This window comes from Canis lupus, chromosome 6 (assembly GCF_048164855.1).
Source record: "Canis lupus baileyi chromosome 6, mCanLup2.hap1, whole genome shotgun sequence".
In the NCBI taxonomy this organism is placed as follows: Eukaryota; Metazoa; Chordata; class Mammalia; order Carnivora; family Canidae; genus Canis; species Canis lupus.
In genome coordinates this window covers 68,548,303-68,576,041 of record NC_132843.1, presented here as the reverse complement: position 1 = coordinate 68,576,041, position 27,739 = coordinate 68,548,303, and the positions used below count along the sequence as shown (strand labels likewise).

Here is a 27,739-nt window from a genome sequence, read left to right as displayed (position 1 = left end):
AGCAAGCTCAGAAAACTGATAGCATTCTCGATTTAAAAAAAAATTATAATCAATGCTACTTAGATAAGGTTAAAAAGAAAGAAAGAAAGAAAAGCTTATGTGGAAGCAAGCCAACGATTCATCTGTTCGCATTAATAGGTTCCAGCAATGGTCCTACAGGCACGGAAAGCCTGTTTGCCACTGCACTTAGCAAGCACATGAGCTTAAAAATAAACTTTGACAATGTAGATCTCTTTGTCCTTTCAGGAATGGAAAACATTATGTACTTCAAAGCATACTAAGCCTGATTTTAAAATTTAGTTGGGATATTGTTACCGTGGCAATTGGGAGGGTCTTCAGGAGGCACACAGTACATGGATGCTTCATGTGCAATAGTACTCAAGCCACAAACTAGTGAGAATGAATGACGCTGGCAATTTTAATATGCTCCTTCATGAGGAAGAAACGTCTGTCTTTTAAGCTCCCTGGAACAACTGGGATATAGTTCCTCATTTCAATCAGGGAATTTCTGAACCAAACTGCTAAAACAGAGTATCTGAGTAGCACATTTCACTTGCGTACAGCAGCGTTTGTTCATTTTTGAGTGTTTTTGGACAGGAAATTGATCTACAGGGTAACATTCACACAAGAAAGGAAACAGTATGGGACGATGGCTTGTTAGTACAAGTGACTCTGTTTTGGAAATTACGGACAAGAAACCTTGGTGGAAGAACGGCATTAAAGATCAAAAGCATGATGACTCCTGATGAAAACATCCCCAAATGATGAACCCACAAGCAAAAAGGAACTTCTACTGTAAGTATCTTAGCAATAATCAAGTATCTCATTTGTTTTCAAAATTTCTGGAGTATGTAGAGTAGATTTTCCAAGCAAGTATTTGATGTAGGGAGTCTTCATAGACAAGTCTATAATTAAACTCATTGGGTGGTTCCAACAGAGGGTTAGTTACTGGAATTTTTTCCATGACCTTGCAACACTGAAATAAATTGCACGTTCATGTGGGCATGTTTTATATAATAGACATGTTATAGCAGGCTTTTATTGTGTGATGTATTAATTCTGGCAATGCAAAGTTGATGAACAGAAGTATCTACACATTCCATTACGTTTGGACTCTGGTCATTTAAACTATCTTTGCTTTGGTTTCAATGTTATGGTTAATCTTGTAATCAGTTTTTCCATATATAGATTGATACATATTATTTGCAATTTACTTAGAATTTTAGTTGTTTCCTCAGTGAATCTTATTTATTAACTAGGGAAGAGATGGCTCAGAATCTTGGAAATGGGGAAGAAAAGCTATGACAGTTTACACTAAAACTTGGGAACTCAGACACTTCTTTATCTTTTACATTTCCTTATTTATTTGATTAGTTGCTTTGTTTGAAAAATTGTTTAGATGTCTCTATGTAAGATTTCTCACTTCATAGGAATAGGGTTGTGATCTTGAAAGTGTGGATCAAGTTCATCAACAGCATAACCCTATGTATATATTAAATATAGCTGAGTCCATCTTTAGTGCCTGGCAAAGTACATACTTAATAGATAGTTTTTTAATGTGGAATATATATGCTGGTGTTGGGTAATAGGACAAATGGCTTGATTGTACAGTAATCATTTCATATCAGGATTCTATTTTATTAACTTATCCATGAATGTGATTGAATTCTGTTTAATAGGAACTGCACAATAATGAGGTTACATTGCCTTACTGTTTTCAATAAGGAATTTCTTTAAAAATCAGATTTCTAACCGATTTCTATTCCTGGCTATTTTTCTTTTTAAATATACGTATTTGTTCTACTCATTGTTTATTTGAAGGGATATAAAGTTTTTGGAGCACTTACTTCAGTATATAAAATATCAGCCGATTTCCAATTAGAGTGTAATTTCCAGGTGTTAATTTGTAGCATTGGAAATTGCAATTAGCTATTTTGGAGGCCCCTCTGCTGAAGACTGTTGGGTAAGCCAAGACATTGGCCAAACCCTCGAATGGGGAAGATCAGTTTTTAGGTGTAAAGAGCATGAAAATAAGCTGAAAGGCAAGTGGATGAAGAGACTCTTGGAGTCAAACCAAGTTCCTGAGTGACAGAAGAGAAGCAGAAAACACAGAGAAAGGCACTGAATGGAAAAGAGCTAGAGAGGTAAGGAAGATTTATTAGAGCTGCCATTTCTATCTCCTAGGATGCCAGATAACACTGTTCTAGGTCTCTAATTTTGTTCTAGATCACTTGCCATAGATACTTGTTAAACTGAACACGTGTCCCTCTGCTATAACAAGTAGCAAGAATGCCATACAGGTGATTTTATCACATCTTAGCAGAAGTGGTGGTCGGATCGTTTGGGTAGGAGCTGACAGGAACTGTAACTAAGCAACAATTATCATCAAGGTAAAATACTTTGGGGTAATCATATATAACATTTGGATGAGCTTAAATTATCCCATTAATAGTTTAGTTCTGTCTCCTACTTAGAGGTATATTTTACATATAATTTATACAGGCAGATCTGTCAGGATATAATTCTAATTAGAATAAGATATTTTACAGGAATCATTTGGAAGTTCTCTTAAGAATTAGAAGATTTGTTGATATCATCTGCATAAACACTTTTTCAGGGTAAAATCATCTGGATTTATTATGTAGAATTCTGGGACCTCAATCAAGAAATGATGTGACATTAGAGAAGTCCTAAAGCATTGGATTATTTAAAGAAAGCCAAGTCAGTAATGTATGGTAGAATGATTAGGATTTTGAGGATTATCTTCAAAGGGAAAATGTCAGCTTAGAACCCCTCCACCCTCCAGAAGGATCAGGATGTAGTTACTGATGACAAACGATAACCTGAATTTTTATGACGTGTTATAATTTTTTTCTAGTTAGTTGTTGGACATCAGAAAGATCTATAGCCAGAACTGTTCAAAGTTTGCGGTACCAAGAGGAACGAGCTCCCTGCCACTGGTGATATGATATAGACAAGGGGATTCAAAACAGAGGGCAGAGCAAGTTATTTGGAGTCAGACAAATGTTTCTTAGAATTCCAGACCCTGTATATATAAACTATGTGACCTTGAGAAAATACTTAAACTTTAAGTTTCTGATTCTTCATATATAATTTGAAGTTAACAATTCTTCCTCCTTAAAATTACTACTCTAAAGATTAAATGAGACAATTTGTGCTATGGCTTGGCCTATAGTAAGAATACAATAGGATGGCTAAACTGCATGAGCTTTAGGGGCCTTTCTGATTTGGTGGGTCTAGTCATTCTAGTTGTTTAAAACAATCTAAATCCCTTGGTTGTGCTAGATGCTACTCAAAGATATGACCCAATAGAAATATCTATTTTTCACTTAGGGGGCTACTAATATAAGAAAATTGTTAAGCAAAGCCACTACAAGTGCATTGAAAGAATGAGTAAGACAATCAGAATGTACGAATTGAAAATAATGAAGTTTTTTTTAGATGATTTAGATGTTTTAGGCGGTAAAATCAATTTGGTTGACTGTCTAGAGTCCTCAAGGACTAAGACAGTGGATACACTGGATTGGCTATCACTAATTTTCCCTTCCATCCTGTGTCTAATCATTCTTAGGGAACCCACTGTAATCAGCAAAATTATTCTCAGCAGAAATGGTTTTTTGAGAGTTTAAGGACTGGCAATGTTCATCTTCAAAATATTTTCTATGACATCTTTCTACAGTGCCTACAAAAATCAAAGTTTTATATGGACAGTGGATTTTGATGATTTGGTTTATTGTGTTCATTTGTCACAGGTGCAAAGCACTTGGCAGAACCATCATTCTTATACTACTGCTTAAAAGGGCTTAAGCATGGGGGAATCCCTGGGTGACTCAGTGGTTTAGCGCCTGCCTTCAGCCTAGGGCTTGATCCCATGGTCCTAGGATCGAGTCCCACATCAGGTTCCCTGCATGGAGCCTGCTTCTCCCTCAACCTGTGTCTCTGCCTCTCTCTCTCTCTCTTTCTCTGTGTTTGTGTGTGTGTCTCTCATGAATAAATAAAATCTTTTTTTTAAAAAGGGGCTTAAGCAATGTTTCCACATCATAGATAGGAAATAACAATCTAGCTGTCAGATTCACTATGTGGAAAGTTGCTATGTATTTGGGAGAGCGTCAGTAATGGCTATTAAAGAAAATACTATCCTGCGTCTATGTCCTGTCATTTTCTTTTCAAAACATTTCCACATATATTATTTCATTTGTTCTCACCCTTAAAGTAGAGAGGGATGCTACACTTACTTCATTTGATGTATAATATGAATAATAAAGCAGAATGAAGTGGAATAGTCTAAGGAGAAGGTTCAATACGGAGAAATGAGACTTTGCATCTAGTATAATTTGTCTAATGGTTTTATGGCAATCTCTGATTTTTATCCAGAAATATATGATTCATCTGCTTCTTTGATGCTTTAATGGGAGCCTTAAGCTTAGGCAGTAATTATCACTTACCTTGAATTGCGCCTTCCGCAGAGACCCAATCAACCAGGTACGCACACTGAGCAGACCTAGTGCAACTAGGTTCAACCTCAGTCAGGTGTGCAGAAAAACCGGAGCGTCTTCAGTTCTGTCCTCTCCACTACCAGTATATCCCAGGCACTTCAAGAAAGCAGAATTATTCATATTTACTCATGTAAATTTTTTATTTTACAAAGGAGGCAAGGCCACAGTTGTGATCTTGGCAACCTTCCTTGGCTGAAATGATACGGATTGGGACAGTTGGATTTTATACATTTTATATGATTTGATTTATATTACAGATATTATAAGTTAAATATTTTTTTATTTAATAAACATATCTATTAAATATGTTATTTAAATAAAAAATATATATACCGGTTAATGAGGTGACAATGTCAGGTAAAACTCTGCTCCATAGCTCCTCAAAGGCTGGTAAACTACATCTTATAGGCATAGATTCTGAGACTTAGGGCATAGTTATATCTGTTGACTTGAGTCTAGTAATCAGAAGTCTTCCTTGGTATGACTGAAGATTTTAGCCAGCAGGAGCCACAATTTATAGGTGCAAGAGAAAAACCGAAAACTATACAGCAGCAGAGTCCAGCTATCTCACACAGTTAACCACTAGGTGATTTTGAAATGCAACATGTTGCTTTTTTTCATATTAGTAGCTCTGTCTGTGCGAGATTCTTTTAGCCCAGTTCCTCCTTTTCTTTTCATTGGAAAGGTTAACATTGCTACGTTGTGCTGTGCAATAGTTTTGGTTGGCGGTTATTTCATGAAAATGTAGGCTTAAAGAAGAAATAGTGGAATAGAGGGCTTTGATGCATTCGAACTGAATAGAATGAAGCTTCGAGAAGCCCTTGTTCTGCATGAGCATTGCTCGGCCAGTATTATCCTGACTGCTCCTTCCCCCTGCGAGAGAAATGGCCTCTGAGCTCGAGTAAGTCCAGCAGAGCTAACAGAAGTGTGATTACAGGTCATTACATAGTATGATGCCAAAGTGTTTTGTTTCTCTCATGCTGTTTTCCTCCTTTTGAAACCTGAGATGAGAGGCCAAGATGAGTAGAACGATCGTGTGCAAAAGCCACCAATTTCTTTTCACACCTTGGTAACTTAGAGTTCTGAGTAGTGCAGTCCTGAAAAAGTTCTTGCTTCTTTTCCTTCATGTTCTTAAGCTTTGTTTTATTTTGAGAAAGGTGTAGGATTCTTACTCCTTCAGGGTGAGATCATCTGCTCACTGAAAACAGATTTTTGTTTTGTATATACTCTTTAAGTCATTTAAAAACCCACATAAAGTAAAAGTCACTATTTTTTGTGTGCGTAGTTCTGTGAGTTTTGACAAATGTATAGTCTTTTAACCACCACCACCATAATCAAGATAAAGAACAGTTCTTTCACCCCTGAAACATTCTCTCCTGCCACGTCTAGGTCCTGGGACTACGTATCTGTTTTTTGTTTTCATAGTTCGGCTTCTTCTAGAATGTCATATAAGTAAAACCAAACAGCTTGCAACCTTTTGAGTCTGGTTTCTTTCACTTAGCAGAATGCATTTATGATTCATCCCTGTTGTCATGCCTAGCAGGACTTTGCTTTTCCTATATTGCTGAGCAATGTTTTATTGTACCAGAGTTTGCTGATTGATTCAATCAGTGAAGAACACTCAGGCCATTTCCAGTTTTGGGTGATTCTGAACAATGTTTCTCTCGTGTACAATTTGCTTTAAACATAGGTTTTTGTGTGAATATAAGTTTTCATTTCTCGAGGGTGAGTGAATACCTAAGTGTGGGATTGCAGATCATATGGTAAATGTGAATCTTCAGAGTGACTTTACCATTTTGCACTCCTACCAGCAACGTATGAGATTACTCTGTCTCCCTGTCGGCATTTGGTGCTGTCCATTTATTTGTTCATCTGCTTTCATCTCTTAACCATTCTAATAAGTGGGCGATGGCATCTCATTATGGCTTGAGACGTTGAACATCTTTTCATGTGCTTGTTTGTGATCTGAGTATCCTGTATGGTGAGACGTGTTCAAATCTTTTGTCCGGTTTTAACTGGACATTTGTTTTCTTATTTTTGGTTTTGAGAGTTTTTAAAATTATGGGTATGAATCCTTTGGTAGATTCATGATTTGAAGATATTTTCCATACTCTGCTTTTCATTGTTTTAACCATGTATTCTAGAGCAAAAGGTTTGAGTTATGACGAAGTACAACTGATCCATTTTTTTCCTCTTATGTATCAAGTTTTTAGTGTTGTATCTAATGATGCTTTTTCTAACCCAACTCATGAACATTTTCTTTTGTGTTTGCTTTTTTCAGAAGATTGTAATTTTATGTTATACATTTAGGCCCATGACTCACTTTAATATTTTTTACAAAGTAAGAGATATGTGTGGAAGTATGTATATTTTGCATGTGAATGTCCAATTGTTTCAGCACCATTCATGGAAAAGACTATCTTTTATCCATAGAATTGCATTTGTACTTGTATTAACAGTCAGTTCCCTACATTTTTGTAAGTTAATTTCTGGACTCTCTATTTGTTTCCGTTAGTTTATGTAAGTATACTTTCACTAATACCATACTGTCTTGATTAGTATAATTTCATAGTAGGTCATGAAATCATGTAGTGTGAGTTTCTTTAAAAATGTTCTTCCTTGAAGTTATTTTTCTACATCCTTTGCTTTTCTATATAAAATTTAAAATCAGGGGGATAATATCTATAAAAATCCTGCTGGGATTTTGATTGGGATAAGTGTTAAATCTAAATTTGGGAATAGTTGACATCTTTCTAATATTTGAGCCATCCAATCCATTTGTTTAGTTCCACTTCATATTTATCCTCAGTTTTATAGTTTTCCTCATATAGACTCTGCATATTTTTTGTTAGATTTATACTTGCATATTTCATTTTTTTGGAGTTCTTATAAATGATACTTTTAAAAATTTCTGTTTCTACTTTTCTTTTTTTTTGTTTCTACTTTTCATTGCTAGTATATAGATATATGTTATCTCATGGACAAAGAGATTGTATATGCATATACAGATATGTGTATAGAAAGCCTACAAAACCAACATGAATATGCCTAACAACCAAGTAGAAAACGGCCAAACACATACACAGGAAAGAAAGTATAAAGTAAATATAAATGATTTCCAAACATAAAATGAAGTTCAATTTAACATGTAGGAAAAGAAGGGAAAAACATTTGGGAGATCATATGGGAAATATTTGATATCTATATTATCAAAGGTGTGGGAAAACAGATGTTTTTATAAATTACTGGTGGCAGTTAAAACTGATGCAAACTCTACAGAAAACATTTTTGAATGCATATGAATATTATTGATGTACATAATCCCAGACCTAAAAATTCTGCTTCTAGTTCATTCTATAGATACGTAGATGGATGATGTCAGACATCCAAGGGGATTTACTGCAACATTTCTTAATATCAAAACATTGGAAATAATGTAAATGTCCATTATTATGGATGTGGTGAAGGAAATTGTTGTGTGGGCACATTGTTGTATAGTTGTGAAAAAAAGAATAAAGCAATAGAATATGTACTTATGTAGAATGTCTCAACAAGACTGTAATGGAAATTCCTCATTAGAATATAATCTTCGTAACTAAACTGAATGCTCCACAGGTGCAGATTTTTTTGCCCTTTAATACATTGTTGTGCCTAGAACAATCTTGGTACATAATAGAGCTTAATAAATACTTATTAAATGAACTAAATGGATATACTAAGAAAAAGAAAGCAAAATGCAGACTATCTTGAGTTTGAGGTGTCAGAAGTCCAAGAGGTGGAAGATGTCAATTAGGTCATTGGAAATTTGACTCTTGAGTTGGAGATAAAAATTCACAATTGTCAGCTAAAACCATAGATGAAGCTGAGAAAGATGTGGAGAGGTAAATGTGTTGAGAAGGGGCTGGGCATTTCTAAGTGGGTGGCATCAATTTGTAATGGGCAGATGGAGAAAGTAGAGCCAGAAAGGAAGCTGAGAATGAGCCACACTATAGGTGGTAATCTAGGAAAAAATGGTGTGTGGAGCCAAAAGAGGGACTTTTAAGAGAATGGTCAACTATATCAAATGCCATAGGTGATGTAAATATAAAGACACCCCCTCCCCCCAAAAAAAAGTTAAAATATGTTCTTTGGATTTGGTAATTAGGAGAGTAACTTCAGTGGTGTGCTGGCAGCCAGAAGGCTGATTGAGGGACTGAGAAAGTGAGTAGTGGTAAGGATATTGAGGTGGTGAAGTAAAAGCAAAGTGAAACACTGAAAGTTATACTAGTGTTTCAGATGTTCAGCCATCATAGAAAGGAAAGAGAAAGAGAGATGAATTTTCTGATAGAAAAATTTATGTTTTAATTGCCAGAAAATTTAGCTCAATTTTTATGTTCATAGTAGGGAGCCAGAAAGAGAGATCAATTTAATAAAATGATGGATGGGCTGAGGTTCTAGAGGCACAAAGACAATACAGTCTAGCTTTCTGAAATAAATAGTTTGATAAAAGCATTGGCCAATAGTGAGTACTAGAAATGAAGCTGTTTGCCCAAGGTAGAATAAGACTTTTGTGTATATGGGGTGTGGTGCTCCAAGCCTGGGAATAATGTATACTTAGGACTCATGGGACACAGTTATAATAGAAATTTGATTTTCATATTCCATAGTCTTTTTAGAAATATTCAAGGAGGCTAATCCTCCTTGTTCTTGAGGGAACAAACAGAACAACCTACTCCTTCTTAGGTAATGTGCCTAGGATCCCAGGAAGAGGAGGAAATGGGTTTGTTATTGCTATGGAGCTCTAAACTTTTGAGTAGATGGAACAAGAAGAAAAGCCCTTCCAGACAGGAAAAAGTGCAAGAAAAAACAAAATATTAAAAGTACTTATTTCACAGCATAATGTACTTTTCCTTTATAGCACACATGATAATTATATAAGTTTACTTATGGGATCATTCTTGTTTGTTTAATGTTTCTGGTAGGTACCAGATATATAAAGGTTTTTTTTTAAAAGAGATCTGTGGGAACGCCTTGGTGGCTCAGTTGTTTAATCATCCCACTCTTGATTTCAGCTCAAGTCATCATCTCAGGGTAATGGAATTGAGCCCCACATTGGTCTCCCTGCTCAGTGTGGAGTCTGCTTGTCCCTCTCCCTCTGCCCCTTTCCCCTCCCACATTGTGCTCGCTCTCTCTCTCTCTCTCTCTCTCTCTCCCTCTCCCTCCTCCTCTCCCTTTCCCTCTCTCTCACACAATTAAATAAATAAAATCTTTTTTAAAAGTCTGCGCAAGAAGAAGCAGAGAAGAGCAATAAGTCATCTGATGGTTTTGCAAACAAAAGAAATTCAAAATAGTAGACAATAATTCCTGAAAAGCATGGCAGGCCTATTTGAGAATGTCAGATGAAACTGGAGGGGTTTTGCCCAAACTAGTCAAATATAAGCAACTCATGAAAAGATCTAAAGGGTATAGGGCAGAGGTTTAGATCCAGTGGTGAATTCTTAAAATCAGTAAACTGGGGCTCCCTTACAGGACTGATTGTCTTGTAAGTTCACACTTGGAAACATTTCTTTTAAAAAATAAAGCACTTTATCTATTTGTTCAATGAATACCTGTGGAAAGCCTCAAATGTATTGTTAACTTGTAGAATCACAATTACATAAGGATTGAAGAGTAGAGAATACAATATGTAATGAGTACATGCTCTGATAATGTATGTATAATGTAATTATTAAAAATATGTGGGAGCACCTGCATGGCGAAGTCAGTTGAGCCTCTACTCTTGATTTTGGCTCAGGTCATGATTTCAGGGTTGTGAGATTGAGCCCCATATCAGCACAGAGTCTGCTTGAGATTCTCTCTCCCTTTCCCTCTGCCCCCTCCTGCTTGTGCTCTTTTTCTGTCACAGTCTCTCTCTTTAAGATAAAGAAATCTTTCAAAAGATAAATGGATATTGGGGATAGTATATGTTAAACAAATTGTTCAATGTATTCAGTAATCATATTATTGGTAATATTTATATTGCTATTTTGAGATTCTGCATACAATATGAGAAAAACAAATGAAAAATTATAATATATTCTGATTCTATCATTCCCTGTGACCTTGGGAATCAGGATTCTCTTGATATGGAAAAAAAAGAGATACAGATGAAATATACTTTAAGTAAAACATTTTAGTGCTGAATTTGGACTGGAAGTATCATTATTAACTCAGAAAGTATTTAAAATACATACATATATACAACACATATAGTATATAAAGTGTATTTATATGATTAAGAACATATGTACTAGGAGAGGTATGTAATACATTATGTATGATGTAAGATATAGGTAGATGTATATTTCCCAACCACCTCCACTGGAAAAACCCAGAAAAACATTACCAAGCACCCAGTAGCAATGAAAATCTTTAGCACCAATATTGTGGTCTTCCTATACCGTTTTCCTAGTAAAAGAAGTCAAGACATTTTTGAGAAATGTGACTCCAAGTGTGAGCCAAGAAATGTAGAAGATGAACATGTAACATTTTGTCCTGTTATAGAGTGAAGAAGCTCTCAGGACTAATAGGGCTATGTCATTGGTTCATGACATACACTCAATCTTAAAAGGCTACTTATTAACTAAACATGGATGATTTGAGCAGGGTAATAATTGAAACCCATCAAATGTTTAAATCCTTGAGGTCATCATGATAAGAAAATAACTAATGAGTTTCAGGGAGGGCCTCTTTAAAAGTGATAGGTAAGCTGAAACTGAAGGCTAAGTAGGAAAGAGCTGAGGTTGGAGAAATAGGCAGGGCTGATCACTCAGGGACATGTAGTCATGTTAAGGGTTGAGCTTTCCTTAGAAATGTGATTGAAAGTTCTTGAAAAGTTTTATGCAGAGAAGCGACATGATTGAAGTTGCTGCTATGGGGCCCAGGGATTGGAAGAGTCCAGAGCAAAATCAGAGAGAGACAGGGAGAGTTAGGGGTCGCTGCAAGCAAGAGATGAAGCTGGCTAGCTCTGGGAAGCATCTGGAATTCAATTCTCTTTCAACATGAGAAAAGGAATCTAAGAAAGATCTGTTGCTCTCTGGAGTAACTTTATAATCTCCTATGTCCTCAGGATCTGATAAAACCAGCCCTTTTATCCTCATTCCACTACATCAGTAACAGGATGTAGCCTACTTTTCTCCTACAGAATCTAGACTCCATGTAAGTTTTTAATTTATAATAGAAAATTAGGAGGCCCTTATTTTGTCTAGTGAAGTGATATCACTTTGCTTTTAAAATCTTCCGAACCCATAAAACTGCTTTCAGTTTGTTTTTACCTTTTTTGCAACAAAGTACAGACCTTCCAAAAGATGGGTTGCAAGTAGAGATTGTGTTCCTTACTGAGTTCATATAAAAACAAAAAATAAAAAACAAACAAACAAAAAGCTTTCTTTGTACAAAGGAGCTATCTCTCCGCTTGCGAAATACCCATGAGCAGGGCGGAGACTCGGTTGAGATGCCCAGGATGGCAATATCAGTTGTTAATAGTGCTCATTTGTTGCCGCATCTGTTCTGATTGGTCAGTGCTGAAAAATTCATGTTTGTTAAATATTAAAAACTCAGTCTGCTCATGGGTAGTAAAATAACATTTCCAATTGTCATTTGGAACACTTCATCTTCTAGATGGTTGGGATCAGAGGTCGAAGATAGGCAACATTCAGACATGCCACATACAATCCTTTTGAGGAACGGGGCAGGAAGATTGTTAAAGAGATTTATTTTAGAGACGTTATGGGTCATCTCTTCTCATTTCTCTATTTCTTGGTATGTTTGGATATTCTGTGTGGGGAATACTCCAGCTAGTTTGCCTCTCTTACGCTTTTCTTCTTTGACACTACATTATTGTTTTGTTTTAAAAAGGAGACCACAAGGTCCTAACACATTTTATTAAGAAAAAAAAATCTGGGAGAATTTTGCTTAATATGAGGCATCGAAGATCTATTGGTCAAAGTTCACAGTATTAACTTTTTCTCCCCTGTTGAATGAGTGTGCATTTTCTACCATTTCCACCTTTGATAGTTCGTTTGGTGCCTTTCAGAAGTGTGATGTTTGGCATATTTTCAATGGTGGCATTCTTTAAGGATGTTTTGTGCTATGAACTCTGTTAATAATGTTTGGGACCAAATTTATTGAATAAGTGTATCAAACTTGAAATATTGTTAATAATCAAAGGTAAAGTGTGATTTACACAGACTTTCAGGCTGCTTTTCTTGAATGGCTTCAAATTGAGAGATAGCACTTATTTTCTTGTCAGGGCTCATATACTGTCTTAGAAGCCAACTTCAGAAGAGGGCTCCCAAAATTATTTTCGGCATCAATACCTTTAGATCACAATGGTCTTCTAGCGTGATTATTTCAGGAAGGTACTCATTTGGATGTGTGAATTCTAAAAATTTTCTTTATACTTTATTCTTTGATCTTACCACATACACTCAGACAAAGAATTGGGATTAAAGACTCTCCAATTAGGGGTTCCTGGCTAGCTCAGTTGGTAGAGCATGTGATTCTTGATCTAGGGGTTGTGAGTTTGAGCCCCATGTTGGGTGTAGGGCTTACCTAAAAAAAGAAAAAAAAAAGGAACCTCCATTTAAAATGTCATACATAGGCTATTACTGCTTAATTTCCTTTATAATTCTCATGGTCTGCCTGACTCTAACTTTCCAGCATAAACAAACATATTTCAATAGTGATGAGAAGACTGAATCATTTTAACAGTTTTAAATGATCCAAGTGGTTTTAAATCACTGGATATATATTTTCATTGATAGATGATAGTTGGATTTGGGATATTAAGAACATATTTTTTAACTTTACAGTAATTGCCAACCGTCTCTGGACAGTGAAAAAATTATGCTTGAGAGAGTCATATGAAGCATGTATGATTCTCAGCCTATTCTCAATCTGAATGCTTAAGAAATATAATTTAATTTTTCTATAAAATGAATTTAACTTTTGTTCCAGTTCTACATATTCCTTGATAGGAATCTAATCTGGGGTGAATTTGGGGTTTCTTCCATGTTTTAGTCAATTTTGCCTTTTTTGTCAATTCAGGAACTTCCCAAATCCCACATTCTCCTCTAGGTTTTGGTGCTCTCAGTGGGTCCAAGTCTTTGATTTGGATGTTTTGACATCTGCGTTGATAGCATTTGCTATGCTGAATGTGGTTACTGAGTCCTCACAACTTGTGTCTGCCTTGTCCTAAACGTCAGGCCTCATCAGGTCTGTCTGGTAGACCTGTCTGGCATCTCCTGTCTCCTCTCAGGAGATGCAAGGAGTGTGTGGCTTTCTCTTCTATGATTCTGGGTCCACAGCGGACTCTCATGCTATCTCAGTCCCCTTTTGGCTGGACATCTTATATAGCCACTGCTACTCAAATGCTACCATGGCCAGCAGAGCATAGTGCATTTTAAAAACACATACAACCAGACTCAGATCTGCTGAAGAGGGTTCCAGGTTCCTCTTGGATCCCCAAACCTGTCTGGGGCCGTGCTTCATCTCTGCCACCTGACTTGGCGTAAAATCAAGGGAATATACAGGGCCCCCTTCCCCAGGATTCAGGAGTATTTAATCCCTCATCTTCTCTCCAATTTTTCTCTTTATCCAGCCCAGATAATCTTTATGTTCTCTGAAATAGAAAAAAAAAAAAACAAAAAACAAAAACAAAAAACAAAAAAAACCTGCGTTTCATACCTCGCAAGTTTTCCAACTTTAATGTTTACATAAGGACTTTGGCTTTGGCAACTCAAATGTCAGTGATTTATTTCTTTGTTCTTCTTTCCTTCCCAGAGGCTGTAAGTCTAGAAGTGGCTTCATCAATGGGGGTAAAGTCACATGAGTATAAAAGAATTACTAAGAATGAAGAAAAAAGAGCCCAGTTACATAATATCAAGTATGAACAGTATGGTTGTGTACACATGGCTTTCCACAGCCTACAGATTTTTAAACTGAAGGAAGTGACCCTAAAATGTGAGTAGTCCATTTTAATGGAGCTCTGGCTACTGTGAAACAGCTGTGTAAATCTCTTTCACATTACCAGTCTTGCATTCCAGGAGCTTTCTCTAAGGCTTAGTTTGTTTTCTGTTGTTGCATTTTTTTTTTCCTGGTACAGTTAGGTTAGGAAAGAAATTTATTCTTAGAAATGCATGGACTCTTTGGGCTCCAGCCAGCCCTCTATTACAAAGACATCTTCTGTGCACCCCTCTTTGACAAAGAGAATTCCTGCTATATTACCCAGCTGTGCGTAACTGAACCTGTCAGTTCAGTGACCCTTAATGAATCACCTTTTAATATCTGCCCCCTAGCCATAAGTATGTCACTTCAATATTATTTTATAGTTTGAATTGAGTTACATTGAAGCATTAAAAACAATTTTCTTTTAACATTGAAGCATTTTGAGAATGGAAAGGCATGACAGTATTTTACTTTAAATAACTCTACAGCAACTGTACACAATAGTTGAGTGCCCTCATTAGAGAGCCTGGACATGTTATAAACAGGTTTGATGTTTAAGTGTACATATATTATAGCTAAAGTCCATCAGCCAGCAAATGTCTTTTAATGAGCACCAAATTCCTAGATTTGTCTTGACATCTATTTTCACTAACAATGGGAGTGGCGCAAAACAAATTTCTAAAGACAATTTTTGGTCTGCAATTTTTATCCTGTTGATAAAATTTAGAGAAGTCACTCAAAGCTAGGTTGAGCCGTTGGGGCAGTCATGCTTGATCCTGGGTAGTTAACCTGATGTCTTACCTCATGCTCTGTTTTGCTTTGTTTTGTCTCCCATCCACTCCACCCTACTGCCTTTGATGCTCTTGCCAGTAAGACACAGAAAAGAAGTGTCAAATCTGCATCCCCGGCTGGGATAGTCCTCCAGTGCCAGGAAAATCCAGCTGGGGGTAGAAGTAAAGTTGTTGCCAGGAAGGGGCCTGGAGAAAGGAGGGGTGGCTCCTTTGTAGATGGAGACATTTATTTTGCTTTTGCCAAAGTAGCAGTGAGGCAAGGTACCTGAGGAAGGTCAAGGGGCCTGATGAGGTGAGGGCTTTTCTCAGGCACAGCCTCATCTGGACACCCCATGCATTCTGTGGATCAGAGGCGACAAGTGGCATGGAATAAAACAGTTCCTGGATGGGGCCAGTATTTGGGCAAGGGCCCCCTGGCTGGAGCCCAGGCTGAGGCTGTGTCAGGCGTCCACATGGCATCCATGTCAGCTTCTCACAGCACTTGTTCATAGTGCTAAGAGGCCTAGGGTTGCAGGTGCCCAGTCCACTTGCACAGAGAATAATATGCTCCCAGTCCTGGCATTCAAGGCTTTATACACCTACGCAGACTTCCAGGTTTATTAGCATGTTTCCATACCAAAATTCTTGTGCTAGCTCATGCTCCTGAGGCAATCAATATATGTTCTAAAGATGACTTGTGGTTTTCTGCCCGAAGCTTTTTCTCATATTATTCCTCTGACCTCTCAAAATCTTACCTATGCGCTAGATACCACCTCCTTCATAAAGCTTTTCGTGTCTGAAAACGCCCACTGAACAAATGTTACTTAAATATCAAAGAGCCCTACATGAGAAAAAAAAACCCTCAGTGATTCATTAATTTTTTTCACCAAGAGACTGACTGCTTATCATGTATGTTCCAGTGATAATCTAAAAGCAGAGTGAATTGCCCCATCATCGTCCTTGTATCCATCCCCACCCCCATCAGAACTAATAAACTAACAGCTTACACACAGATTAGACTCCTACAACTTTCTTCTTGCTCCAACAAACAGATATCTATAGGAGTTTATTCTTTACCAAAGTGAAATCATATTATCCACATTACATTGCAATTGTCTATCTAGCTTAATGATGTGTCCCAGACATACAAGCCAATGCATCTAGTGGTTGAGAGCCTAAGACTTTATGGTGACATTACCTAGGTTCAAGTCCAAGCCCAGAAGCTAAATAATCATGTCACTTTGGGAACATTATTTAATGCCTTAGTTTCCTCATTTGTTAAATGAGGATAATAATAATTTGAAGCTGGGGTGGTTCTGAGGGTTAGGTAAATTAGTACATATGAAGTGCTCAGAAAAGCATACACAGTACCTTGCCCGCATAGGTTAGAAAATATGCATATCCACACAAACATAATTTAATGTAAATCAGTTTATCATAATGATTGCATTTCAGTGTGTATTTGCTTTTTTGTTTCTTCTTTTGGTCCCTACTTCTCTTTCTCCTTCCTCTCATATTTGACTCTCCTACTCCAACCACTTGAATTAATATAAACATTAGCAAGCATAAACCTACTCTTAACAAGTGTAGTCTTATATGTAGTCTTCTGTAATGCTTCTAGTGACTGTCAAACCTGCTGTCACATATGTACATGGAATAATATATGTGTATATGTGTATAAAATACACGTGTACATGTTTACACATGTGTGTATATTTTTGTTGTGGTTTACTCTACAAAAGTGAAATCATATTATATACAAGTTTTCTTGGCCCTTTTTTCATGGAGTAATTGCTTTTGGAAATCCCTGTGGGTTAGCAGATATGAACAATAATATTGTGTTTTATGGATTACCATAATTCACTTCTTTGTGTATACATTTTTGCCACTCCAAAGAGTGCTGTAAAAATCAACTGGGCTCACGTATCTTTACTTTTTGGGGGGGTTATATTTCTATGGGATATATACCCCAGAGAGAGATTGCTGGGTCAGAAGGCTTATGCATTTTTTATTTTAATCAATGTTCCCAGATTACTTTCTAATGGAGCTGTACCCATTTACCTCTCCACCAGCAGTGCAGAAAATACTTTTTCCACATATCCCCACTGACAACGTTACCACTATTTAAAATTTTTGTCAGTCCAGTAAGTTTAAAGTCATAGTTTATTGTTAGCTCACTTTCCATTTCCCTATTAGACAATTTTTTTTAATTACATGTATTTGCTGGCCATTTGGGTTTGCTCATCTGTGAACTGCCTATTTATATCTGTTCTCATTTTTCTTAGACTGTTGCCTGTTTATTGTCAATTATTAAAACTCTCTTCATATAATCATAGCTTTTAAACCTTTATCTGGCATCTGCATTGCAAATATGTTTTCTAAATTTGTTTATTGTCTTTATTTATGGTATCTTCTGCACACAATACTACTTTACTAGCTTCCAACTGTTCACCAGAAGTCCTAATAAAATATTAAAATTATTTTTATATCTAACACTTTATCCATTTTTTTGCATATGACATGAGATAGGATTATAAATATATAAGCACACAAATATACATATATACATTTTATATAAAGTATGCTTCACACATATATACTTTAAAAGGTATATATGTATACTTTACATATGTGTGTGTGTGTGTATATATATATATATATATATACTTTAAAATGTACATGAATTCATACTGGTATTGGTGATTATAATCTAGCATCATGGAGTTCATTCTAAACCTCCCCAACCTCCCGCTTATTTGTGACTTCTCTGACACATAGAAACCTGGTTCCTGTTATCACAATTTATTTACTTATTTTTCCAACTTCTAGCATACACTTAGTTTCAGAATTGCTAAACTATACCCTTGTGAGAAATAAATTTGCCAGTTTGACTTAATATTTTCAGACAACTCATCTTGTCTTTGTACCTACAGTGTCTAGTAAAGACACTGTTTTCCAAAGTTAGGTCAACAACTTTTTTCCATACCCCCTTTAGTGATGTTAAAAATGTATGACACATATTAGTGTATAGGTTTTTGTATGATTTCAGTTCACTTGGAGAAATACTTAGGAGTAGAATTGTTGGTTTCTGTGATAAGTGTATGCTTATTTAACTTTACATGAAAATGCCAAACTACCTTTTAAAATGGCTTGCACATTTTACATTCTCAGAAGCAGTGAATGAGAGTTCCTATTGCTCTGCATCCTTAGCATTTGGTATTGTCTGGCTTTTGATTTGCTGATAAAAATTCTTTATATATTCTAGACACTAGTTCTTTTTAGATACATGCAAAAATAAATATGTTTTTTCCTACTCCACTGCTCATCTATTCATTTTTGTAACAATATCTTTTGATAGGTAAATTTTAATTTTCATGAATTTCTATTTGTTCATTTTTTTATGGTTAGTGCTCTTTGTGAACTGTGTAGGGAATTTTTGCCTACTTCAAATTTGTGAAGACTCTCCTGTGTTTTTTTTCCCAGAAATTTTATAATTTTATAAAATTAATTTATAAAAATTTATAAAATTTTAAATTTTATACTATTATGTCTGTAATCCACATAAAATTAATTTTTGTATGTGGTAAGATAAGCATTATGGTTTATTTATTGGATAAATAAATAAATGGATATCCACATGTTCCAGCTCCATTTTTGGAAAAGACTATCCCTTTCCCCATTGAAATGCTTTAATATCTTTGTTGAAAACCAGTTCTGTACATGTGTATGGATCCATATCTGAACTTTCATTCTGTTCCATTGATCTATTTTGTTATATCTACATCAATATAACACTGTCTTAATAACAATAGCCCTTATAAAAAGTCTTGAAACATTTAAGTCCTCCAAAATTGTTTTTTTCAACTTTTAAACCCATTTTGTATTTTCAAATTTTTAGCCTTAGCTTGTCAATTGCTTCAAAATGTCTGCTTAGATTCTGAATTGGTTTGTCTTGAATGTACACATGATTTGGAGGAGAATTTGCATGTCAGCAAAGTTAAATCTTCTAATCCTTGAACATGCTGTAAATCACAGTTTGCTTTGTCTTTAATTTCTGTCAACAATATTTTGTAGTATTTAGTGCATAGTCCTTGCAAATCTTTCATTAAATTTATCCCTTAGTATGCCAGAGTTTTTTGCATGTTATTATCCATGGTAGTATTTCCTTAATTTTACTTTCCAATTACTCTTCACTAATATATAAGAATGCAACTGATTTTGTATATTGACCTTATATTCTACAACCTTGATAAATTCACTTATTTGTTCTAATATTTTTGCTTTTTAGATGCCTTAAGATTTGCTAAGCTGGTAATGATGTCATCTGTGTATAGACATTATTTCACTTCTTCCATCAATTCTTTATGCCATTTATTCTTCTTGCCATGTTACACATGGTAGGACTCCAGTTCAATATTGAATTAAATGGTGAAAATGGACATCCTTACTTTGTTCCTGATCTTGGAAGGGCAAAACATTTGTTGCTTCATCATTAAATACACTATTAGATGTTGGGTTGGCTTGTTTGTTAGTTTCACAGAGAATTTTTATCCAGTTGAGAAAGTCACCTATTATTCCTAAGTTGCCAACGGCTTTTTCTTTTTATTATGAATGTGTATAGAATTATGTTACATGATTTCTCAATATCTACTGTGATGACTCTATGAATCTTATTTTATCTTGTATTATTTTAATATGGTGAATTGTGCTGATAAATTTTCAAATTTATGTCAATCTCACATTCATAAGGTAAACTCTAATTGCTTGTGATGGGTTGACTATTTACATATTGACGAGTTTAACATTGATTTTGTTAGGGATTTCCAGTCTCGCTGCATGAGGGTGCATGCATAGTGCAGTTCTGTAAACTTTTCTGTAATGTCATTGCCAGGTTTTGATATGAGTTTATACTGACCTTGTAAAATGTATCATAAGTATTGCCCTCTCAACTATTTTTTCAAAGAATTGTGTAATACTCTATTATTTCTTCTTTACGTGTTTAATAGACTTCACCTGGGAAATTGTACAAGCCTAGAGTTTTCTTTGTGGGAAGGTCTTTAATTACTAGTGCAATTATTCAACAGTTAACATATAATATATAGATGTTGTTATTATGATAGTCTGTTTTTCCCTATGTCAGGTTTGGTAATTTGTGTCATTCAATGTATCTGTCAGTTTCATCTAAGTTATTAAATTCATTGGCATTGTAATTTTTTAAGCATGCCCTTAAAGTCTTCTTTTTTTTTTTCCCTTAAAATCTTCTTGAGGTTTATAGAATCTATAGTAATTGCTTTCATTTAGAATATTGGTCATTTGTATTTTCTCTCTTTTTCTTGAGAGGTACCCAAAGTGGTAGAAAGTAGCCATGTGTGTTCAGTGGTACAGAGACAGGTAGATTGCTAATCCTTTTCTAAGACATGAGAAGGTGTTCAAAACATGCTAGCTGCCCATTCTCCTTGTGTTCTCATCTTGGGGATAGAAAAAACTCAATCTTCTGTTTATCTCTTCTTCAAATCTTAGAGATGAGAGAGACCCAGCAACTCACCAGTCCCACCCATCCCTTTCAGGATTCTAAGGGTCTCTCAAAGGCCAACCTTCTCCAGGATTTATTTCCTTCAATTCCCTGCCCTAGGGTACTGTCCTCTCAGTTTAAATCAGGACCTAGTGGATCAGGTTCACAACGCACTGATTCATGCCCTCCAGGCATATTTTGCTTGCTGGTCCCAACAGCTGCTGGTACCTCAGGAGAGGTATGGTTGCTTAAGAGTGGAAAGTGATGGAATTAGTACATGTCAAGGTGTACTTCCGTTTCGGAGTCCAAACTGTATGCTTTAAATTTAAGTTTGTGAGCATTGTCTAGAAAGGTCTATCTAAAGATTCACTCAGCATTTCTGGTACTGTAGACAAGCTCCAGAGTCACTTCTCATTTTTATCTCCATATATCAATCCCATGTTGTCCCCAAAGAATTTACAAAAAGACATACACACTGAATCAGTTGATTGTACTCCTGGAGCAGGTAAGTGTTTTCCTTTGTTTCTCAGTAAATTTTAAAGAAATATTCTTTATTTACAATATCTAATCAAGAGGTATGGCTATCTTTTGACATTCTCTTTCAATATGCTCCTTCTTTAACATCACTGAAACCACCAAAAAATGGTTTATTCCAAGCACTTCTGCTTCTGCTTGCTGAATGCCACTTTGTTTGCTTCTATTTTATTTCCTTCTCTCCTCCTATAAGGTCATTTACATGAAAATGGTATCTTAAGATGGTTTATCAATATGTTATGATTATTTTCACTGCAGCCGAGAATACTCTCACGGCTTTTGTTGTTACCATGGAAACAATTATACTATCAAAAGAAGAGAATTAAGATTTCAGTTAGGGTAGAAATTAAGTTGGACAGATAATGTTGAAGAAATGAAAAGGTGCCTACAGTGTGTACCTGAAGAAAAACAAGATACAAATTAGATAGCAATCCGTCATTTTGTTTTAAGACTATCTGTAAGAATGTAAAATCAAATTTGGAGCCATTTGTGTGAGTTTTGCCCACATAATAAAGCTAAAAAGTGTATCATTATGTGCCCTGATTGGTCTTTAATTATTGTCAACTGCATTGAGTCATGCACAAAAATTACTCTCCCCTGAATACATTCCTGTTTTAACAAACTAACCCATTACTTTCACTGGGGTTCTTCCAGTAAGACAGAGACAGTGCTGTTACCTGTTTACAAAACTTCTCACTTAAAAACAGAATTAGCATTGAAAGATAAAGGGTAGATTAACCAGCCATTTACCACAGTGGCCACTGACTTATACAGCACTTTTCTTAAAGTTTCCTTCTGGAAGATCTTGTTTCCTGCCAGTTTTCCAATAAAACCATCCATGATTGTTTATTCTATGACGTTCTAAACTAGAAATAAATAATTGTCAGATAATGTAATACTGGATATTGAAAAGAAGGTAAATTATTTTGTGAATTGATAGAGGGACTCAATTTAAATGGAAAGGAAAATCACACCACCTAACCAGGAGTTGAGCAGAGTAGGGAAAACCTATGACTTCCAAGACATTTTTTAAATGATTGTCAGAAACCAAACACAATTTTATTTAATGGAATATTTTGGAATTTTTTTCTACAAGTCCTCGTTCTATAAGTGTTCTCTCCTTTTAGACACTATGGATAGTTCATTACTTGGATTATTGCCATCACATGCAATTTGCTTTCTAATAATTTTTTTCTTTATCCTCTGGTGAACTCATCTACTCTGCGCCTCCTGTGTTTGGAGTGTTTTGGACAAAGAAGGCATGAATGAAGGTTTTCTTTATTATCATTTACTGCCTCTCAGGAGAGTTGATTTTGTGCAACACATTGTAATATAAACCAGGGACTGAGGAACCTGACTGTGCCACTTTGCAGAAACATTATGGAATGTCATTCTTTGGGCATGGTGTGTTAGAAGCAGCTCTGAGTTGAGTGTTTAATATATTCTGGTCCCTGTACCATGTACTATACATTATGTTTCAGTAATGTAGGAGTCATAGGCTTTTGAGCCAGATAGTCTGGGTTTGAATCTGTACTCCCCATACTTAGTGTCTTGGAATGTTGGGCAAGTTATTTAACCTATCTCTGCCTTTCGCTTCTACTGTTAAGAAAATAGTACTTTATCCACCTTAGAACTTGTTGCAAGGCACATAACCAGTGCTGCATAATATCTGCAATTACCTTTAATTCTTAAAAATAAACTTAATAAGACAATACTATTATTACTTCCATTTTATGGGTGACAAAGGGAGGCTAATGGCTTGCTCAAGTTCTTAATCCTCAGTTAATAACAAGATCAGAATCTGAGCCTAGATCTGATTCTCTTTAAGGACATAATTCTTGGGGTACGTGAGTGGCTCAATTGGTTAAGCCCCTACATTCATCTCAGGTCATGATCTTAGGGGCCTAGGATCAAGTCCCACTTTGGGCTCCCTGCTCAACCAGGAGTCTGCTGCTGCTTCTCCATCTGCCCTTCCCCTTGCTTGTGCTCTCTCTCTCTCTCTCTCAAATAAATAAATACAATCTTTAGAAAAAAATAAACAAAGTCAACATTCTTTATATAGGATGGGCTTCTAAGTAACTATGCGATACTGGTAAAGATAGTTAACCCTTCAGAGTAGCCATTTACACAACTCTATGAGCCCTGGGATCCTGAGACATCACATAAACAGAAAGACTGAGCCACTTAGTGGAAGTCTTTGCTTATGAAGTGAGGAAGTCAGTGTCACTAGAAGTGAAGTGGAATGATATAGGAGGAGGCTGTTTGGGATTTTAGTCAGTGTGGCTACTTCCTCGCTGTGAGGTCTCAGGCAAACCAGTTTGTTCATGTCCAACTGGGATTCAGCCAGCTATCAATTTTCAGTGCCCGCCAGCACTACACCAGGTGAGAATAATATCCACCAGACATGTCAGCTCTAACGGCTGTTGAAGGATCAAATAAGACATTTGACATGAAACCGTTGATTGCACAGCATCTGTGCTCTGCAGACAAGAAGGGACTATGTCCTGTGTGGACGCTCCGCAATCCTTCCCTGACTCAGAGCCAGCCAAGCAAAACAGACTTGTGCAAGGCTAAGACCTTTGACCCAAGGCTTGCCTTCCTTTTCAACATTTATTTATTTATTTATTTATTTATTTATTTATTTATTTATTTATTTATTTTATGTTTCTCTCCCCTATCCTTATTGCCTAGCTTATTTCTAGCTGGATTAAGAAAAACCATTAGAAGTTCAGCATCAGTGGTCAATGTTTCAGAAGCCAAATGCTCAGTGAGAAGATTATGCCTCATTCCATTTTTCCATTTTGTTATATTTGGGGAGCTTAAGTAAGTAGCTCTGCCACTTCTTAGGGATTTACTTTGAGTAAATTATTTTCCTCACAAAACCTCATTTTTCTTATCTGTAAATGGAGGATAATAAAAGCCACTTCCAAAAGTTAAATATGATAGTAGAATTAAATATGATAGTACATATACAGTGCTTAACAGAGTGCCTGGATTATCATGTGTGCTAGCTTGTAGTTAGCTGGTGAGAAGAGCTCAGAGAATATGAGATGATGTGAAACTCAGACATAAATTTTGTTTCTTGCGAGCAACTGATTCAAGGTGATAGGAAAGGGCAACTTTTTTTTTAAGATTGATTGATTGATTGATTGATTTTTTCATTCATGAGAGACACACACACAGAGAGAGAGACACAGACACAGGCAGAGGGAGAAGCAGGCTCCATGCAGGCAGCCTGACGTGGGACTTGATCCAGGGTCTCCAGGATCAGCCCTGGGCTGAAGGTGGCGCTAAACCACTGAGCCACCAGGGCTGCCCAAGGGCAACTCTTTTTTCCCCCTAAAATGGAATTTGGCAATTTTCTGTGCTTCAGGCTGTCCCTATCTATCATTAATATGGACGCTCAAGAAAATCATATAGTCAAATTTTAATATATTTTACCAAAAATGTTGGTTTTTAAACTCAGTTATTTGTTTTCAAAACTGTGTTCTGATTAGTTTAGATGTGCCTGGGGAGATAGAGAGAATTAAAGCATCATTTCTACTGTTGATGAATTTCAGATGAATCAAGAAGTTTACAAGTTTATTCTGAGATATGTAATTTAATCAGGAAGGAGCATAACCTGTACGTGATTTTGTCTAGAGTATCAGGTTTGGGGCTTTTCAGAAGCATACTGAAAAAAATGTCTTTTTTTCTGTGGAAGTTCACAGTTTCACAAACAGTATTTATGAATAAAGTCATAGAGAAGACATAAGGACAAAGAACAAGTGCTGAAGAAATCATTTAATTTCACTTGGGGGCATGGCTTGTCCAGAGAGGCTGTTTTATTGCAGACATTGTTTTAGGAAACAAAGGATAGGAATAGAAATTTGGGAAAGCTCCTATAGAAGCTAGAGTTTTGTAAGACGTGTCAGTGATGGAGACAAAAGGCCAATGGTTAGCAGACATGAAGAAGAGCATATTCTTGTCCAAAATATAACCTTGAGAAAGGGCATCAGCAGAAGTAGAATGGAGGGACCCAGAGAATCCTGAGCTGATTTGCCTAAGAGTAATAGCAGAAGGATAGAAAGTACAAACACATTGTCTTTACATTCAGTTTAAAATTTTCTGTCAGCAGCCATCTTGCTTGATAATCACCCAAGATGCTAAGCTTAGAGTCATCTTTTACTTCTTTTTTGTCAGATTCTTGATCTTATTTTACAAACCCTCTTGGGTTGATTTCACTCTAATTCATTCTCTCATGAATTCATGACTGGTCTTGCCGTTTCCTACATGGTCTCACCTCCAGAAAACTTTTCCCAAAACAAATACCCATTTTTTACCTCATTTACTTTTTCTAAATTCACAGTGGCTCCCGCTTAACCAATGGACAAAGTACAAACTCATCTTTCCATTCTAGACTTTCTCCTTGAATCTAATCTTATCTCTAACTATATAATAAATGTTTACAAATCATCCAGTATGTACCAAATCCTTTGGTAGGTACCTATGATCATGGTAAACAGGTGCATGTCTTCAGGGGCTAACACAACTGGTATTTGAATTGATCCTTAAAACACATATCACTTCATAGCCACTAAGTGACTATTATAAACAAACAAACAAAAAATAAAATAACAAGTGTCACAGAGGATGTGAAAAAATTGGAATCCTTGAGCACTCTCAGTAGGAATATAAATGTTGCAGCTGCTATAAAAAATTGCATGGCAGTTCTTCAAAAATTAAATATAGAATTACCACATGATCCAGCAATTCCACGACTGGTATATACCCCAAAGAATTGAAGGCAGGTAATCAAACAGATACTTGTGCACCAGTGTCCATAGTTGCATTATCCATAATAGCCAAAAGGAAGGCAACAAGAATGTCCATCAACACACGCATGATAAACAAAATGTAGCACCTACAGACAATGGAATATTATTTAGCATTGAAAAGGATGTGTTGTTACACATGCCACAATATAGATGAGCCCTGTAGGCCTACGCTCAGTGAAATAACCAGTAACAAAAGGAGAAATACTATATGATTCTAGTTATATGAGGTACCTAGATTAGTCAAATTTACAGAGTAGACAGGTGGTTTCCAGGGATGGGGTCAGGGGAGGAGAAGGAATGGGGAGTTAATATTCAATGAGTATAGACTTTCAATTTGGGAAGATAAGAAGGTTCTGGAGAAGTATGGCCTTGTTGTATAACAATGTGTATATACTTAATGCCACAGAATTGCACACTTAAAAACAGTTAAAATGTAAATTTTATGTTATATATATTTTACCACAATAAAAAATAAAATAAAACACACCTTGGGTAGTAAACAGCAAGTTAGTACCCCAAAGTTGAGTTAGAAAGGTAGATGACAAATTCAAGATATCCATACATGATGCCAAAAAATATTAACATTATGGAAAAAAGAAGAGAAAGTTAGATGTATAAGGATTCCCAAAATATGTAGAGGATAGGAGGATAAGTCAAGATAATGATTAAGAAATAATAGAATAAAACTTTGTTAAATTGAAGAAGAACACAAGTTTGCAAATTGTATAGGCTCTTTGAATACAATAAATCAATGAACACAGAAGAACACATATATTTCAGTGCTATTTTTCCCAAAGTACATTCAGGAAAATGCAGTCTGAGTCAGGAGAAAGGTTGACTACATATTAATACTTAGGAATTAGTATAAACAATAAGTAATTTGTACCTTCTCTTAGTAATTTGTAAACCTTATTTGCTCTGGGAATTCTGATAATGAAGAAACTGTCGATTTTAATAAAACCCCAGCAGTTCCCAGTTTTATTTGAACAAAATACCTATTAATATCCTAAAACACACTTTGGAAAGGGTGATATAATTGAAAGTGGATGAGATTTTTTACCTGGGAGACCTGGGTTTGAAGGCCAGTTTTCTGAGTCCCAATTTTCTCAGTTAGAAAAGTGAGCATAGTAATATCTATGGTTGCTTGGCAAACTAACCTATTAATCTACGTACTTAATTGATAACCAGTTATATCCTACTGTCACACCCATGCAGTAAAAAGTAGTACCCTGAAAAGGGACAACAAAAGGACACAATTTGATGGGAAGATATGACAATTGGGCCATAACAGGAGATCCTGATTGGCCATAGTGGTGTTCTCTAACCAGACACCTGGGAGTGTGTGTGTATGTGTTGATTGTGAGTTGGCAAGAACTTCTGAAAAGATGAAGCATAAGGGGCACCTGGATGACTCAGTCTCTTAAGCATCTGACTCTTTTTTTTTTTTTTTTTTTAATTCATGAGAGAGAGAGAGAAAGAGAGATAGAGGCAGAGACACAGGAGGAGGGAGAAGCAGGCTCCATTCTGGGAGCCCGACATGGGACTCGATTTTGGGAGTCCAGTATCGCGCCCTGGGCCAAGGATAGGTGCCAAACCGCTGAGCCACCCAGGGATCCCCCAGCA

General features: G+C 36.1%; 1 protein-coding gene across 2 annotated transcripts in view; it reads left to right on the top strand.

Moving 5' to 3' along the window:
- Positions 1–434: 434 nt before the first annotated feature.
- The window catches only part of KCNK2 (potassium two pore domain channel subfamily K member 2), a 198,645-nt gene continuing 171,340 nt past the window's right edge, over positions 435–27,739 (top strand). Inside the window, exon 1 of one of the 2 annotated variants that reach the window (XM_072831059.1) lies at positions 435–795. In XM_072831059.1, the coding sequence (XP_072687160.1) occupies positions 762–795 (34 nt within the window). In that variant the 5' untranslated portion in view covers positions 435–761. Of the gene's footprint in view, positions 796–14,332; positions 14,499–27,739 lie in introns of those variants that run through there. The other variant, XM_072831056.1, reaches the window with a different exon arrangement.